Source organism: Vombatus ursinus, unplaced genomic scaffold, assembly GCF_900497805.2.
Source record: "Vombatus ursinus unplaced genomic scaffold, bare-nosed wombat genome assembly UNPS02014813.1, whole genome shotgun sequence".
Lineage (NCBI taxonomy): Eukaryota > Metazoa > Chordata > Mammalia > Diprotodontia > Vombatidae > Vombatus > Vombatus ursinus.
Genome location: NW_020954591.1, coordinates 29,051,041 through 29,069,087, shown reverse-complemented (window position 1 = coordinate 29,069,087; position 18,047 = coordinate 29,051,041). Strand labels below are relative to the sequence as shown.

General features: G+C 39.0%; 2 protein-coding genes across 8 annotated transcripts in view; both read right to left on the bottom strand.

Annotated features, from left to right (window-relative positions):
- The window catches only part of NFRKB (nuclear factor related to kappaB binding protein), a 46,372-nt gene extending 36,348 nt beyond the window's left edge, over window positions 1–10,024 (bottom strand). For 5 of the 6 annotated variants that reach the window (XM_027835150.1, XM_027835154.1, XM_027835152.1 and 2 more), the window contains exons 1-2: window positions 9,947–10,024; window positions 2,489–2,644 (exon numbers count right to left, since the gene is read on the bottom strand). In XM_027835150.1, the coding sequence (XP_027690951.1) occupies window positions 2,489–2,623 (135 nt within the window). In that variant the 5' untranslated portion in view covers window positions 2,624–2,644; window positions 9,947–10,024. Of the gene's footprint in view, window positions 1–2,488; window positions 2,645–9,946 lie in introns of those variants that run through there. The other variant, XM_027835155.1, reaches the window with a different exon arrangement.
- Window positions 10,025–12,030: 2,006 nt separating this feature from the next.
- Window positions 12,031–18,047, bottom strand: part of PRDM10 (PR/SET domain 10) — a 139,552-nt gene continuing 133,535 nt past the window's right edge. For both annotated transcript variants that reach the window (XM_027835105.1, XM_027835106.1), the window contains one exon: window positions 12,031–15,212. In XM_027835105.1, the coding sequence (XP_027690906.1) occupies window positions 15,003–15,212 (210 nt within the window). In that variant the 3' untranslated portion in view covers window positions 12,031–15,002. The remainder of the gene's footprint in view (window positions 15,213–18,047) is intronic.

Below are 18,047 nucleotides of genomic sequence, written 5' to 3'. Positions count from 1 at the left end.
TCATGGTAGGGTAAAGGTTTCTTAACCACAGGGTTTGCTCAATTAGATAACAGCTGCTAGGCCAGACTGGAAGCAGTATGAAAGATGGGAATTATAAGAGTTAGAGTAAAGGTGGAAAGATCAATTAGGAGGCCACTTCAATAGCTGAAGCAAAAGATGATGAGCACCGAGAATGGGAAATAAGTGACAGATGAAAAACATATTTTAGACAGAATAAAAAGGATTTGCTGACTAACTGGATGTGGGAGGAAGAGAAAAGTGATCAAAGATGCCCCCAAAGCACATTCTTGTCCATGATATGAATTGAACCAATCTTATGGAAAGCAATTTGGAACCACACTCCAAAAAGTCACTAAATTGTGCATACTCTTTGTCCCAGCAATATCACTAGCAGGCATATAGCCCAAAGAGATCAAAGAAAGTGGAAAAAACCCAGATGCACAAAAATATTCAGAGTAGCACTTTTTTTGTAGCAAGAAATGGAAACTTAAAAGGTACCCATCAACAGGGAAATGATTGAACAAATTATAGTATAAGCATGCAATAGAATATTATCACACTGTAAAAAGGGATGGATTCAAAGAGACCTAGAATATTTGTATAAACTAATTCAGAATGAAGTGAACAAGATCAGGTGAACAATTTGTACCATGACTACAACATTGCAAAGAAAAATAATTTTGAAAAACATAAAACTCTGATCAATGCAATAACCAGTCACTTCAGAACAATCATGAGGAAATATGCCTCCCACCTCTTGGGGGAGATATAATATATTAAATGGGGCAGAATGAGATAAATATTTTCAGAAATGACCAATATGTGTATGTGTTTTGCTTGACTATACTAACTTGCTAAAATAGAAGATTACTTTTTTTGAGGGGGAGGGAAAAAAGGAGAAGAGAAGAGAATTAGTGGGGATAAGGAGTAGTGATAGGGATACCAAAAAAAGGGAGGGAAAAAGAGTATCAATGAAGCATTTAAAGAAAATGCAGAGAAGTTAGAAGGAATTTTAGAGGGCAACACAAACAACCAAGACAGCTTTGAAACTAACATGCTTAATCTAGTACAAACATTTTAAAAAGTCTATAATGAAATTCACAGTTTCAAATGCAATCTTCTTTTGATTTTCTTTGTATATGTAAATGTTCGTGTTTATTGGTCTTTCTCAAGTTCAGAATAACAAAAAATAAAAACGTATTTTTTTTTTAAAACAATGCCTACAAAGCTTTTAGCCTAGGAGATGAGGAGTAATGCCAAAAACAAGTTAGAAAGAGAAATGCTGGTTTTGAAGGTAAAGATGATGACTTCTATTTTGGGCATGTTCAGTTTGAGGTGTCAGTGGAACAGATAAGGAGAAATGCAAAATTACAGCTCAAGAAAAAGGTCTAGGCTAGAGATAAACATTCAGGAGTCAACAAATAGAAGTGATATTTGAAATCATTAGATATAATGACCAGGTGAGAAAAGAAATAGAGAAAGGAGGATAAAGGACAAAACTCTGTTGAAATCCTTAAAATTCAGGGGAAGGAGGAAGAAGAAGAGTGAGGATAATGACAGAGGAGAGATCAGAGAGGCAGAAGAACACAGTGTCACAGAAATCAAAAAAGCAGAAAGTCTTAAGAAGTGTAATCAACAGTGTCAAATGCTGAAGAAAGGTCAAGGAGGGTGAGAACTGAGAAAGGTCACTGGATTTAGTAATTATAAGTTCACCAGTGATTTTCAAAAGAACAGTTTTAGTAAAGTATTAGTTAAATTTTTAAGGGTTAAGAAGTGAGTATGCTACAAAGAAGTAGAAACAGTGAGCAAAGACTTTGCTTATGAGAAATGTGAAAGCAGGATAGAAAGAACACAATGGTTGGATGGATCTAACAGATTTTTTTTTTAATATAGGGAAGACCTGAGTATATTTGTAGACAGAAGAAAATGAACCAGTGGAAAGGGAGAGACTGAAGACGCAAAAGGAAAAGGGGGAGACTAATGAAACAAAGTCCCAGGGGAGATAAGAACAAATGTAATTAGGAGTTTAGGACCTAGTCAAGGGTGGGGAACCTATGGCCACATGTGGCCTGCTAGGTCCTTGGGTGCAGTCTTTCGACCAAGTTTTTGAGTCCAAATCTTCTAAGAGCAAATCCTTTTATTAAGGGGATTCATTCTGTGAAGTTTGGATTCAAAGGGCCACACCCAAGGACCTAGAGGGCCATATGTGGCCTTGAGGCCCCAGGTTCCCCACCCCTGGCTTAGCTGAATCAAGGCTAAGATCTTGGAGTATGAATACTTTGACAATCTGAAGAGGAAAGAAGTTTGGAAGTCTTCTATTTGACTTTCCATTTTCTCAGTAAAATAGGAAACTGAGGTCATCTATAGAGAATGGATGAGTTAAGATTAAAGTTAGGGACTTCAGAAAAGTAGAAAAGTTCGAGAACCACCACTGTGCATATGTGAATAGAACAGGGAAGTTATAAACAATTCAGACAAGGTTACTTACATCTTCCAATAGGTCCTCTGGAAGGCTAACCCTGGTCCCTGCTAGCATGCAGTCCTCCATAATTCGAGTGCCATGACCATCTCCACATGGCCCCAGGTCCAAAGGATCCGTAAGCATATGATCCAGAGCATCCATTGTTTACTCTCCACAAGGACACTAAACAAAAGCATTCAATAATAACAAGGGATAAATGACCTATCAGTAATCTCGGTGAGCTCAGAAGCTCCGCTAAATCATTAGGCTTAAAAATAATTAAGTTCAACAAGACCATCTATATTCTTTTTTGCTGTTTGGTTTTTTGCCATGCAATGGGGTTAAGTGACTTGCCCACTTACTTGCTAGTAAGTGTCAAGTGTCTAAGACCAGATTTGATCTCAGGTCCTCCTGACTCCAGGGCTGGTGCTCTATCTACTGCCCCACCTAGCTGCCCCAAATACCATCTATATTCTAAACCTCCTTAACTTTTCTGTGGCATTTTAACAGTTTATTTAATGTTTCCCAATACTACTGATTCTCTACATTCATTTCCTCTATAGCCTAGTGGGTCTTTTGTTTCTGACTATTCCTCTAACAACAGGGGGACAAAGAGGTACAGCAGAAAGAGCAGATTTGGAGGTCTTAGGTTCAAATCCCAGCTCTATTACTTACTATTAGCACAACCATGGGCAAGTAAATCTCTGAGCCTCAGTTCCCTCATCTATAAAAATGAGGAGGGTGGTAAAATAGAGTGTCTAAAGGATCTTTCCAGCTGTAAATCAATGATTTGACCTCATCTGGACATTAACCAATAGCTTCACTTTCACAAAAGACGGCAGTTCCCTACAGTTCCTTTGAAGTACCTCATATTTGGGAAAGCCTAAATAATGCTTCAGTTTTAAGACCATCTAAAGGTAACAAATTCTAATACTAAGAAATTCTATAATGAGGATGAGCCAAGTACTACAGCAGGTCCCTTGTGAATTGATTTGGTTGAAATTATCTAAAAAGAGGAGCAAAATGTCAATGAAGTCGGACCAGGTGATATAACCACGGAATTCTAAACTTCACTAAACTCAGTGTGACCTAGAATAAACATCTTTTTGGAAGCCAATTTGAATGAGAAAAAGATTATTATTCCTACAAGGGGCATGACTTTAAGCAAAGTTAAGTAAATAAAGCATGTCTTCAGCACTATCAACTGCCTCTAACTACCTCACTACCATTAGGGTATGTTCTCTTTGGATTTGTCAATACTGTTTTGAAAAGTATGCAAGATGGACAAAAGGTGGTGTTGTTAACAAAAACAGGGAAGTTAAAAGAAAGAATCAGTTTTTGGAAAAAGATAAGTTCAGGATGATATCCATCCATTAATCGATGCCATTTGGATCCAATTGTTCAACCAAATATGAATACATTTCACGGTATTACTGTTCAGCTAACATTTTCCCACCTTGTCCACAAGGATCTCATGAGGGGTGATCAAATGCCTTGCTGAAATCTAAGTACAATACATTCACAACATTTCTCTCATAAACAGTAAAACATTATCTAACTACAAGCTACTATTATTAGTTTTCCCCATTTGCCAATTTAGTAGGGAAAAGAACAGGGATTAGATCTGTGGTTTTACTGGTACAGAGAATTCCCAGGTGAGAAAACTTACCCTCTACCAATGTAGATCAACACCTTCTCTCTGCAAGTTAGGGTCTAAGAGAGCTGTCTAGAGCAATAAAAGATTAAGTAACTTGACAAAGACACACATACAGTACGTGTCATAGAGACAAGACTTGAACCTAGGTCTTCCTAGTTAACCCTATAAAAAAAAGAAAATGAAGTTAATCTGTCACAACTTGTCCTAAGTGAAAGCAGTCTGGTTCCTAGTAATCAATCATTATTTTTCTAAGTCTCAAAAACTGTTTTTAAAAATTCATTCTAGAATTTTACAAGGTATAGACATGAAGTTCAACAGTCTACATTTTAACAGAATCCACTATTTCCTTTTCAGAAAATCAGGATATTTTATTCATCTTCAGCATCACAGAATGCTAGAGCTCAAAGATACTTTTAATCTATCATTCTCACTTTACAGATGCAGAAACTGAGGCCAACAGAAGTTAAGTGACTTTTTCAAGGTCACAGACAGAAATGCAAAGCTATAATCCAAATCTCCTGATTTCAAAGTCAGACCCCTTTACACTACATTAATACAGCCCCTCTCTCATTCTCAATGACTCCTTAAAGGCTGCTGACAATTGGTCCAGCAATGATGTTTGCTAAATTACTTCAGTATTTCATCTGGACCAGGAGACAAAATCATATAAAGCAGGTAGGTGCCTTCTCTTGGATATAAATAAATCTTATATTGCTTGTTCTTTTTAGCTTGTAGGTAATTTATTTTCTCGGGTAAAAAAAGATGAACCAAAATAAGCGTAGTGTAATTCAGATTTCTTTTTGTATGTCAATATTTTATTGACTGCAACAAGAGCTTATACTTTTTTATTCAACTTCTGAATTTAAACATATCTTTATAAGTCCCTTTTCTTATCCTTGGTGCTTTTTAAGAGCCTTTAGCTTCCCTAATGCTAACCATATAAGTCTGCACCAATCCTTCATGTTTATCTTTGCTTATGTGCCCCTCCTTCCATCTTCTGTACACGTCCTTTTGAAACTTGAGTTCATGTCATTAACAAAGAAACCTTTAAAGACATCTGCAATGAGAAAATGACTACCATTCATAGAGCTCCAGGAAATGTTTTCTACTTCTAGCTACACCACAGAAAATAAATACTAAAAGCAGTGGTTCCATAAAGTATAATATCCTACACAACAAGAACTCTTTTATAACACTTTTTTGGATGTCTACAGCAATAATTATTTCTTACACTCAGGAAACTGAAAATAGCACAAAAGGAGTCAACTAGCAGTTAGCTGAATTAAAAAAAAAAACTTCCAATCAGGACTTTAGGGTTCTATTTAGCCTTTAAATTGCTCCATGAAGGATATGAACATGCAGTTTCAGATGAAGAAATTAAAGCTACCTAGAGTCATATGAAAAAATGCTCTAAATCACTATTGATTAGACAAATGCAAATCAAAACAACTCTTAAGTACCACATCACACCTATCAGATGGACTAACATGACAAAACAGGAAAATGATAAATGCTGGAGAAGATGTGGGAAAATTGGAATACTAATGCACTGGTGGTGGAGTTGTGAACTGATCCAATCATTCTGGAGAGCAATTTGGAACTATGTCCAAAGGGTTATAAAAATGTGTACACCCTTTGACCCAGCAATACCACTTTTAGGGCTGTATCCCAAAGAGATCATACAAATGGGAAAAGGACCCACGTGTACAAAAATATTTACAGCAGCTCTTTTTGTGGTAGCAGAGAATTGGAATTTGAGGGGATGCCCATCAGCTGGGAAATGGCTGAACAAGTTGTGGTATATGAATGTAATGGAATACTATTGAGCTATAAGAAATGATGAGCAGGCAGACTTCAAGAAAACCTAGAAAGACTTGCATGGTCTCATGCTGAGTGAAGTGAGCAGAACCAGGAGAATGTTGCAGACAATAACAGCCATGTTGTGCAATGACTAATATTGATAAACTTAACCCTTCCCAGCAATACAAGGATCTAAGACATCTCCAAAGGACTCATGATGGAAAACGCTGTCCACATCCAGAAAAAGAACTATGTAGTCTGAATGCAGATCAATGCATATTATTTGTTCTTTTTTTTTCTTTTTTTGATTTATTTCTTCTTTCTTGTGGTTTCTCTCATTGGTTCGAATTCTTCTTTACAACATGACTAATGTGAAAATAGGTTCAATATGAATAAATATGTACAGCCTATATCAAAATGCATGCCATCTTGGGGTGGGGGGAGGGGAGAGATGGGGAAAAAATTTGGAACTCAAAATCTTATGGAAGTGAATGTTGAAAACTAAAAATAAATAAATATATAGATATTTAGCTACAGATATAGATATTCTGGTGAGGCAATCGGGGTTAAGTGACTTGCCCAGGGTCACACAGCTAGTAAGTATCAAGTCTCTGAGATCAGATTTGAACTCAGGTCCTCCTGACTCCAAGGCCAGAGCTCTATCCACTGTGCCACCTAGCTGCCCCGATAATCTTTTTAAAAAAGAAAAAAAAGGACCCACGTGCTCCTTGACCTTGAATGTAAATCTCTTCTTTATGGCAATTAATATTATTTCTACCCATGACACTTCAAAATATGTTTAAAAAGTACAGAAATTTCTCAGAGTAATCTTATTAAACAACACGATCCACTAACACAAAAAGGACTTGACCAGAGTCACAAGCAAGTTACTGGCCAAGTCACCATTCTGCCCTTGGTTAATAAGAGCAATCCATTTGATTATCATGATTATATAGATGTAATGTGCACCCACATCAGTGGGCATGCACTTAAAATTGTCAAATAATGGTATAAATTTTCAGTGATCCATCTATATGCTTTCTTATGAGAATGTGTTTTATAACACCAGAAAAGAGCAACTATAACTGGAATTGCAGAGAGATTGAATTCATTAATTTTTTTCTAAATAGTTTGGCTATCAACATACTGATTATTAGAAGGTATTTTCCATTTATTCATTTCTCAAGTTATCTAGAGATTTGGATAAGGATTTATAAAATAAATCACTTTTTTCACTACACTCAGATAAAACAATTATCTTGAATAACTTTTTTCAGATTAATGTAAAATTATAAATTCATTTCTACTATGTGTTATAAACCTAAAATCTCTACAGAAATGTGAGTTATTAACATTTACTGGATGCCTAATATTTACAAGACCCTATTCTTTAAGGGAACCTAGACTGGCCTACTTTCTGTTGGGAAGAGGTCACATGGTAAAAGGCAGTATCTTGAAATAACACTGAACTGGTGAGTTTGGAAACCTGCATTTGTATTCATGGCTCCATCACTTACTATGTGCCCTCAGATAAGTGACAATCTCCAGGAGCCTAAGTTTCCTCACAGTAAGTGGGAGCAAATACTCTGCCTACCTCACTGCTTATTCCCCCATTAGAATGTGAGCAGGGGCTGTCTTACACTTCTATTTGTATCAGCACCACACACGGTGATTCATTCATACATACACTCACAGGAGTTGTAGCAAAGAAAGTCCTCTATAAATAGCTAGCATTTTTATAACCACTTTACAATAGCCTGCCAATTGGTTTCTCTGCTTCAAGTCCCTCCCCACTTCAATTTAATCCACTCAGCTGTCAAACAGATCATACATACTCCAGTGGCTCCCTATTACCTCCAAAATCAAATACAGAATCTTTTTGGACTTCAAAATACTTCATAACCTGGCCCCTTCCGACCTTTCCATTCTTCTCACACTTTATTCCTCCTCTACATGCTCTTTGATTTGCTACTCCTCACACAAAAACATTCTATCTCCTTGAGTGTTTTTCCTAGCTTTACTCAATGCCTGGAACCTTGTCCCTTTATCTTGGCCTGATGGCTTTCTTCAAGTCTCAGCTCAAGCCCCACGCAAAAAGCCTTTCCCCATTCTCCTTAATTTTAGTGCCTTCCCTCTGAGACTACCCCAATTTATCCTGTATATATTTTGTTGGTATACAGTTAATAATAACTAGCACCTACACAGCTCTTTAAATTTTGCAAAGAGCTTTACAAATATTGTCATTTAATCCTCACAGTAACTTTGGATCATAGGTGCTATTATTGTTTCCATTTTATAGTGGAGGAAACTGAGGCTGAAAGAGGTTACAAAGTGGCATGGCTAAGGTCACACAGCTAGTCAGTGTCTAAGGCAAGATTGAAACAAAGGTCTTCCTTTCCTGACTTGCCTACTTGACTTTGATCTCTAACAACTCTATGACATAGGGGTTATCATCCCCATTTTACAGATGAGGAAACTTTAAAGTGATACAAAAAATGTGAACGAATTACTATCTGTCCTTGAATAGCAATAAAATCACTAACATATAAACATATGTGTATATATGTATATACATGTATACATGTGTACATAAATGTGTACACAAACATACATAAACATAAATGGAGAAACATGAGAGTATAATTACAGATGAGGAAACAAAAGTGATACAAAAAATGTGAGTGAATTACTGTTTTCGTTGAATACCAATAAACACACTAACAGATATATAAGTGTATATACACACATACATGTATGTGTATATATAAATATGTGTGCATACATATATATATAAATGGAGAAACCTGAGAGCACAATTAGAGGAAATAAAAGTGATATAAAAATGTGTGTGAATTACTATTTTCGTTGAATATCAATAAACACACTATCATTTTTGTATTGTATATATACATGTCTGTATATAAATATGTATGTGCATACATACTATATATATAAATGGAGAAACATGAGTATAATTACAGATGAGGAAACTTTAAAGTGATACAAAAAAACACAAGCAAGTTACTGTCCATCCTTGAATACCAATAAACACTGGCATATATACATAAACGAATTACATATTACATGTGGATAAACATGTGTGTGCATCTGCATACATATATAAATACAAATAAAATATGAGAGTATAATGTTTAGGACCCTCCAGTGCTGGAATAATTGAAGGAGGAGAGAAAGCACTCAGCACACAGGCTGACCAGATGAGAACACAGATGCAAGAATGCAGCGACTCGCTGGTTGACACAGAACACTCTCAAAACAAGAGAAGTGACCCAGAGCAAGGTGGTAAACACTCTTTCCCTTCTGTCCCTTGTGTTGGTGCACACTCGAGCTCTCTCTCTCTGTCTGTCTGTCTCTCTCTCTCCTCTCTCGCTCTCCATCTCTTCCCCTCTCCCTTTGGTGGGAGCTTCATCTCCTCATTCACAGTTTATTGATCCTTCGTTCCTAATGGGGTAAAAGTTCCCTTCCCTGAGAGATGTCTGCTTAACCCCGAATCCAGGTGGGTGGCATCCTGCCTGGCCACTGGGCTGACCAGACACGAAATAACAAAATTGAAACTGAAAAGAGATCCACGAGAGTGGGACACGAGGACTGGACGGTCAGGACCCGTGGAGCTCCGGCCCACTTGGGTGGACACCCCCCCTCCCACCTTCTGCGCACGCGCGCGCGCGCACACACACGCCTGCACACGCGTGCGCGCGCACATATACAAACCCCCCCCCCCCCCCCCCAGCTCCTTCCACGCACCCCGCTCACAGCCCCCCGGCGGCCTCAGGCCCAGCTCTCCCCAGGTCCCACGCTCGGGAACGCCAGGCAGACCGTGGGGGCCCCGACAGCTCCGCGCCTGACCCTGACCTTAGACCAGCCTGCCCCCGCCAAGAACGCCCACACCGGCCCGCCGCCCCTCCAGTCCTCCGTGCCTGGAGCTCCCCCTGTCCCCAAACGCTCCCCTCCCCTAACCCAGGTCCGCCCCGGCTGGACCCCCGGCCCCTCCCCACCCCCAGCCTCACCTAAGCGGCTCCCACAGCCCTGACCCCGGTTACACTTCCCAGGGCCGCAGCCGCCGGGTCTCGGACGTGCTCGCTCCCGCCAGCGTGATGTCCCCGTTCGTGCGCGCTCCCGGGCTTGGAACGTCGGGAGGGGCGGAACGGGGCGGGGCGGGGCGAGGAGGGGAGGTTCTGCAGTCGGGCCAAGTCCTTCTCCAGACCTAACTCCGGCTCTCTCCACCCAGCCAGTTGCGAGGCGTGGCAGCTCCGCCCCGGAGCCAGCCCCGCCCCTGACATTGACCCTCCAAGTTTGTACTTTGAGAGGCATGGGAGCGCCTCTCCAGCAAGGCTTCCAGACGACTACCTCCTCCGAATGTCTTGTATGTATCTACTTATTTACACTTGTCTCCCCCATTAGAGTGTGAGCTTCTTGAGGGCTGGAACTGGTTTTGCCCTTCTTTGCATCCCTAGCTCTTAGCACAGCACCAGGCACATAGTATCTTAAAAATGTCTTCTTTCGTGTCATGGACCCCTTTGACAATCCGGTGAAGCCTACAGACCACTTTTCGGAATGTTTGTAAAGGCTTAAAATAAAAATATAGGATTAAGGAAACCAATCATAGCAAAAGTAATTTAAGTGTTGTTGTTTTTGTTTTTGTTTTTTTTTGTCATGGACCCCAGTTTAAGAACCTGTGATCTAGAACCACAAATGAGAAAACAAGCTGAAAGGGACCTGATTAAGCCAACCTTCTCATTTTACAAGATGAGGAAACTGAGGCAGAGAGGTGAAGAGACTCGAGATTCCACAACCAAAATTTAAACCCGTGTCCTATCTTTTGCAGTCAGGGCTCCTTCCACTGGCTTATGCTACTTGTACTCAGTGCCTAGCATAGAAGCACATAATAAATGCTTGATTTCATTGTACTCTGATATCTGTATTATTTTGCCAATTCCTAGCTTTTCTTCCACCTCCTCATATCCCACCACTCCCCCCTTGACCACCACCATCCCAGCTGTTAGAAGGAACATTAGAAAAGGTTAAGGGGGAAAAAACACAGGCAAAGCCAAAAGAAAATTTGTTGTGAAGTAAACATTTTATTTGTATGTGTTAGATCCATTCATTGCCTTTTCACTTAACCCCATCCTAATAGGGCCATAACTAGAGAAGGGGAGGGGGGGAACCAAATGAGTGGTTGCTTTAAGTGCTAACCCAACCTTCTTCCCAAGTTCTTTAAAGTTTATGTTTCTAGCTGTTTCTAGGGCTTCATCAGTACAAAATTCCTACTTTCAGCCCCAATTACTAAGTTTAATTTACAGTTATGATCAGGAAAGACAAATCTTTTGGACTTCAAAGTCCAGCTGCATGACCCAGGAAAGCTGTAGCCTCTTGGAGCCTCAATTTTCCCATCTGTAAAAGGGAGTTGATCCTTGCACAACCCACCTCACAGCATATGAAGAAAGTGCTTTATAAACTGTAAATAAACTGTGATAGATAAGTGAGCTGGAGGGAAGGATACAAGGAGAAACAGTATACATTAAAACAAAACATCAACTAAATCTATTTTAAAAAAAACAAAATGTAAGATAGTATTATTAACTTCTTACAATGACATAGGCACAGTGGTACTTATATTTCTTGAGGATAATGGTTATGCTAGGAGTGAAGCCTTGAGTGAAATAAGGATTCATATCTGTTGAACATGGTGTCTCCATCCAAATTAGTCACTGGCCCCAAATCTTTATTGGGAATAGTACACTGGTTACACAGATATACAGCTACCTCATTTGGCAGAGGTCAGCAAGGGAGTGACCTCTCCCACCTAGATTAGAATCTGTATCCACTTAATTGAAGTATTCCACATAAGCCCAACCTCCCATTTCACTACAAATCCCCAAATTCACAATCTTTGTCAGCAGTTTGGTAGTCTTTTGAATAGAAAATATTTTGAGTTTCAGGGGAATCCCATGGCAGATGGATACTGTCTGTGCTTGACCAAATGACTCAAAAAACCTTAAATCCAATAGCCTTTTAAAAAGGTAATGTAACTGTTCTATTGCAACTGATTCTAACTGAAAGCAGTTACTGCTCCACAAACACAAAAAGCATCTTGTTTATTAAAAAAAGAAAATATTTATTAATTTTACACCTGCTGGATAGCACAAGACTATTAACACTATAACTCACCAAATGTACAATAAACACTCACGCTTAAATAACAGGACAGGGTTATTTTCAACCAGTAGGTCAGCTTTAGCATCTTATGAAATGCCATTTAGCCGTAGATGTCTTAGCAGTTCTTGGAAGAAAGATCCTGTTAAGCAAAGAGCCTCTCGGTCCTTGGATGCATATGATAAGTACCTGGCATGATCATCCCAGGTCTTAAAAATCACTCATACAAGGTCTAACCCTAAGTTTTTTATGTGTCAGCAGTATTTTTACATGATGAAAATGTTTATTCATGTGGGCACAATTAATTAAACAAAGAAAATAATCCAAAATCCCAATGGAACCTCCCTTTAAATTTTCACACTGCAGCTCCTACAGTGTCACGGTTTCAAAGCGGCTACAATGTAAATCCTGGGTATAGAGTTTTTCTGAACTGGGTCTCCTAGGTCTTTAACTGTCTCCCATCTTCTCAAAACTAAGTCCACTGGAATGGACCAATAAGCAGAAGAGTTGATCTTAAGGGAATGTTATTTGGTTTGATTGCCACCTGCACCACATGTTAATAATACACAAAATTGTTTGGAATTCCTTTGTGATTCCACAAAAGGATAAGCACCTCAGTAAAAGAAAGACAAGACCCTTTCTACAATGTTTTCCTCCTTATCTGAGTAATCTAAAATTTGAAGAAAAAAAAAACTGGCATAGAACGAACATACTATTCCGTGATGGTTTTCAATTTTAGCCAATGAAAATGTCTACTTTTGGTATGCGAGTGGGGATGGGGAAGTGATGAAAAAGAATACTCTGCTTGCAACAAAATTAATAAGTAATCACAAAGGTCAAACTTCAGTTATAGAACCCAAAATTGAATCTGTAGTAAGTCTGCAGCTTTCAGATATGGTTTTGCTAGACAGCATAATCATGTGTTTGTGATCACTGAATTTGTGTGACTGTGCAAAACTGGCATTTACCCAATATTTCCATTTGAAAAGACTAATATTGCATTTCTGGTACTCTCAGAAACCTTAGACTTCCTTTTTCTACAAATTTACCAACTCCTCAGCATACCAAGCTTTCAGGAATAATTATATTGAGTAAGTATAAATCTATATATTTGTAAGGCTATTTGAAAATATTTACCAAATTGTCTGTTATCCAGAAGGTTTCCTTGGCGCCAGGTAATTTGACCTAAGCAAAGTAGCTGCTAAGTTAGATTCTAACAGTTTGTAGTGCCAGACATACCCAAGAAGTCACAGGAAATTAACCAAACTGCAACTTCATTTAGTTACCTCCATTTTAAGGTATAACTTCTCCGTTCTGGAAAGTAATATAGAGTCTACTGAGGGATAATTATTCACAAAAATCTGTCAGTAGTTGTGTCACAAAGGACTGCTAAGACATTCTAATTTCAGAAATAGATTTATACATACAATTCCTGGAATGACTTTTTAAAATAAAATCACCCTTCCCTATCAATTTCATATTCTATTCAACCCCAAGTAAGACTCCTGAACAGGAGCAAATGCAAGAAAAACTGTCATCAAGACACAGGTTTTGTTTTTATTTCTTCCTCCTATGTCAAAAATAACAGTTTAGTCTATATGCAAACATCAGGTGATCAAGTGTTTCCTGGTGATTACCTTAATGTATTTATTACTAGTGGTCCCCTGACATTTTTTACGTTTCCTGAGTCCAAAGTTGGTCATTCAATAAAAAGGTCCAAAAGAATTACAGTAAAGTGAAAGTGAAATGTGTAGGAAATTAGGACGGCCAACTTTCCCTCCTCCAACCTTCACGAATGAATGTTCGTTTTAAGACAGCACTAAAAAGAATGAAAACCTCGATGCATTTCTGTGAACGGCTAGTTGATTGTACAGCTGGAATGAGGAAAGAAAGAATCCATCCTTCACCAATGACCAGGAAATGGATCCTTATGGGCACTGAAAAGGCACTGAAATCACTTTAAAACCATCCAATAGTTTTTGACAATTCTGCCTTTATCTTTGCTCCCTTCCTGACACAACCATAACTGTAGAATGGAAGGCAAAGCACTTCTGTAGGGTTAAAGTACTACTATTGGACTTTATTTTTCCAGGAAACCCACTTTCCTGCCAATAAGACAAGTATCCTGATGCTAAGTAGAAGAGGGGCCCAGTACCACCAGGGCAGACTATGGTACCCAGTCAGCTAAGCCGGGATAATCCAGGCTGGGTGGAAAACTGCCAACAAGCCAATGGTTTTCCAAGGGGAAGTAGAAAAAGACAGGAGAATAATTAAAACAAAAGTTTCTTCAAGGCTCTATTGTAAGGTCTTTCTATACTTCCACCATTTAGCCAGTGGTGTTCACCAATTGATCTTTGCTGCTTACTAGCCTCCCTTGTTTACAGCATGAAGAGGACTTGAAACCAGAAGATGAAGCAGCTCTGACCTCTAACAAGTCTGCAAAATGCCCCTTGTCTTGAAGCATCAATGCTGGGAAGATATAGGGCATGTTCTGCCAACAGCCATTAACATGGCAGGTTCTTTTCCTCCTTTGGTATGAATACAATAAATATGCTATTTAAGTACTTCCACAAAGGAAAGGAAGGCTTGTCAAGTGCGTCAAAATCAACTCAGAAACAAGCCAAAGTTTCTGTATTTTCTCCTGCTGCAAAACTCTTTTGCTCTGAACAGTTTCCCTGAAACGCTTGGCCTATTACATACATGGCAGTATGTCTATGGAGTCCTAAGAATCAAATCCTTTTTTGTGATGACTGCAGCTATAAAGTCAACCTCCTAGCAAGAACTTCAAAACTCCTAGCTTCAAAACTCTGGAGTAAATAATAAATTAAAAAAAATTCCAAGTTTCAGATTTGCTAAGTGGTAGTCAGGAGACATGATGGGACTGCTTGATTCCAACTCCAGGGATAAAGGTTAAGTTTTAGTAATATGCACTTCACTGTTTCCATTCCCATTGGTGGTCGTGATGATGTACTGGGTGGTTTGTGGTGGGTTAGTCGTTTGGCTCTCCAAGGCATCAGCATGTGTGGATGGCTGTGAAACGCCCACCTGGACTCCACTGGAGAGGGCCGAGGTTTGCTTTTCTTCTATTTCTGGCTGACCTTCTGATATCACAAAATGAGTCTGAAAAATGAGAAGAGAGAAAAGGAGGGTGAGATCTTGGAAATATCTGGAGTCTCGATGGAGGAAAAAATAAATGCAAGAGGACACAGTGATAGGTCCGGGATCCTGAGGGAGGGGACTATTAATGCAACAGACATGTTTCTATTGTTGTTTGTCTTTCCTTCTTGAAGAAGATCAATGACATTAGGAGGGTGATGTCTTGACCTGAAAGTGAGTTGTATTTAAATGAGGCAAGGGTGTCCAAAGTCATCAGCTTCACTCTCTCCGCCAGATATAACTAGAAAGAGCAATTAAATATAGCACAAAATATACTGAAGGACTTCAGATATAGAAAGATGCATTACACTGTAATCATAACTGACACATCTACAGTGATTTCAGGTTTGCAAAGCACTGTACATAGATGATCTCATTTGATCCTCAGCATAACCCCATTAGGTAGAACTATTATTATTCCCATGTTACAAAAAACGAAACTGAGGATTAATGACATATGGTCACAGAACTAGTTAAGTGTTAGTAAAAGATGAAGTCTTTCTTCCCTCACTCCAAGTGTATTATCAACAAGTTAAACCTAAGGCTCTTAAGCCCTAGCCCAGCACTTTCTCCATTGAAGTACATTTGTTTTTATTAGCAATTAAGAAAAGGTAAATAGATGCTTGTCAATTCTGTGGGTGGCACAAAACTAGAGAGATAGTAATATAATGAATTACAGTACCACGATGGAAAAATATGTGTAGAAACTACCTGGCAAAGAAAGTAATATGGCCCAGCTATAGACTGGCATGCATCCTAGATTTGGGGAGAACAGATTTGAATGGTTTAAGAAGAAGAATAAGGTAGCAGCCCATCGATTAAAATTCAACATGGGAGGTCAATCCAGGAGGGATAGGAACTGCTAAGGAATGAAATACTGAAGACACAAAGAAACAATTCCAATAAGAAAGAAAAACCACAATTGTCTAGAAGAGGCTGATGGAGAAGAACAGGGAACTCACCAATCAACTTTGATATAAATAAAGATATGTAGAGAAGATGGAAGCAAGGTCAGGTAACAGAAGGGATGAATCGAAGAGTGTGAGATAATACTATGAAAATTGCATCAGAGTGCTAAAACTTAGAGGTTGGGCTTGTTTTTCCTTTTTTAAAGGATATTTCTATTGGGGACAAAAGTAGAATCAAAGACTGTATCTAGCATTTATATAGCACTTTAAGGTTTACAAAGCACTTTATAAATATCTCATTCATTCTCATAATAATCCTAAGGGATTATCCTAGTATGTTATGATCCCTATTTTATAGATGAGGAAAACTGAGGCAGGCAGAGGCTATGTGAATTGCCCAGGGTCACACAGTTTGTAAGTACCTGAAGCTGTATTTGAATTTAGATATTCCTGACTACAGCTCCAGCATTCTATCCACTGCACCACCTAGCAGCTGATAGTCAAATATAGCTGTTGATATTTAAATCAATACTACCTTTACCACTGTGGAGGACATGCCAAAGTACCACCCTAACCCTCCATTCAGAATCCCTATCCTTCAGTCCTAGGCTAACTGAGGACTTCCCTGACCACTGCCCTGATCCTTCATAACCATCCATGTTAGCTCCACCCCTCCATCCTATTCTTCCATACTCTTTCAACTGTTAAACTGCCTTTCATATTATATTCCTATTCCCATGCCATCCTCTCTCCCTTTATCCCTCAGGGTCAATAAATAACTTGGTATACATTTTTGTTTTATTTATATATTTTACATGTTGTTTTTCTCCAAAACAGAATGTAAGCTCTCCAAAAGCAGGGTCCAGTTTATTTGGTCTTTATTATCCCAAGCATCTGCTTCTCACAAGTGCTTTATAACTACCTGTTGAATTCAACAAAAGGGTACAATTATTTCTCAGGGTGAATGGGACAATGAAAATGACAGAAAGTTCTGCTCAATTCTGATTTTGTTCCTGTTTTCTTGCCAAAGAAAGGACCTTTAGATTGGACAAGACAGAATCAAAATGGCTATTAAGGAATTGATATTCAAGATAGGCAAGGAGATAGTGATCAATCAAATCATCCAAAAAGTATTTATTCAGCATAACAACAACAACAACAAAGTAGTTGGCACTTGTAGTAGGTACTGGGAATACAAGTACAAAAGATGAAATAATCCATACTCTCAGAGAGCTTACATTCTAAAGGTGAGAGACAAAATGGGGGTGGGATGAGTGTATATGTATGTACACATACACACATACCATAAATACAAAGTTAATAAATACAAATACACGTTGTTTAGTTGTTTTCAGTCATGTTCAACTCTTCATGACACCTTTTTAGTGTCTTCTTGGCAAAGATACTAAAATGGTTTGCCCTTTCCTTCTCTGGCTTATTTTACAGATGAGGAAACTGAGGCAAAAAAGGTAAGTGACTTGCCCAGGGTCACACAGCTAGTGCCTAAGGCCAGATTTGAACTCAGGTCTTCTGACTCCAGGCCTGGCACACTATCTACTGAGCCACCTAGCCACCTCTCTTCCCCTCTTCTACAAAAATATAGAGTAGTTAAAGTAGTTTGAGAAGGAGGAAATAGTACTTGGTAGGAAGGAAAATCAGAAGGGCTTCATGCAGAACGCTGTGCCTAAGCTGCATGTTGAAGGACGAGAACAAGCCTGTGAGGCAGAGGGGAGAAGGGAAAGCACCCCAGGCGATAGGAGGTAGAATGTCACGTGGGAGAAACAGAGAACGGGCTGATTGGGCTACAGCTCAGAGGGCAGGTGGAGGAGTAATGTCCAGTGAGGCTAGAAAGATAGTCTGAGGCCAGGTTGTAAATGATTTTAAAAGGTAA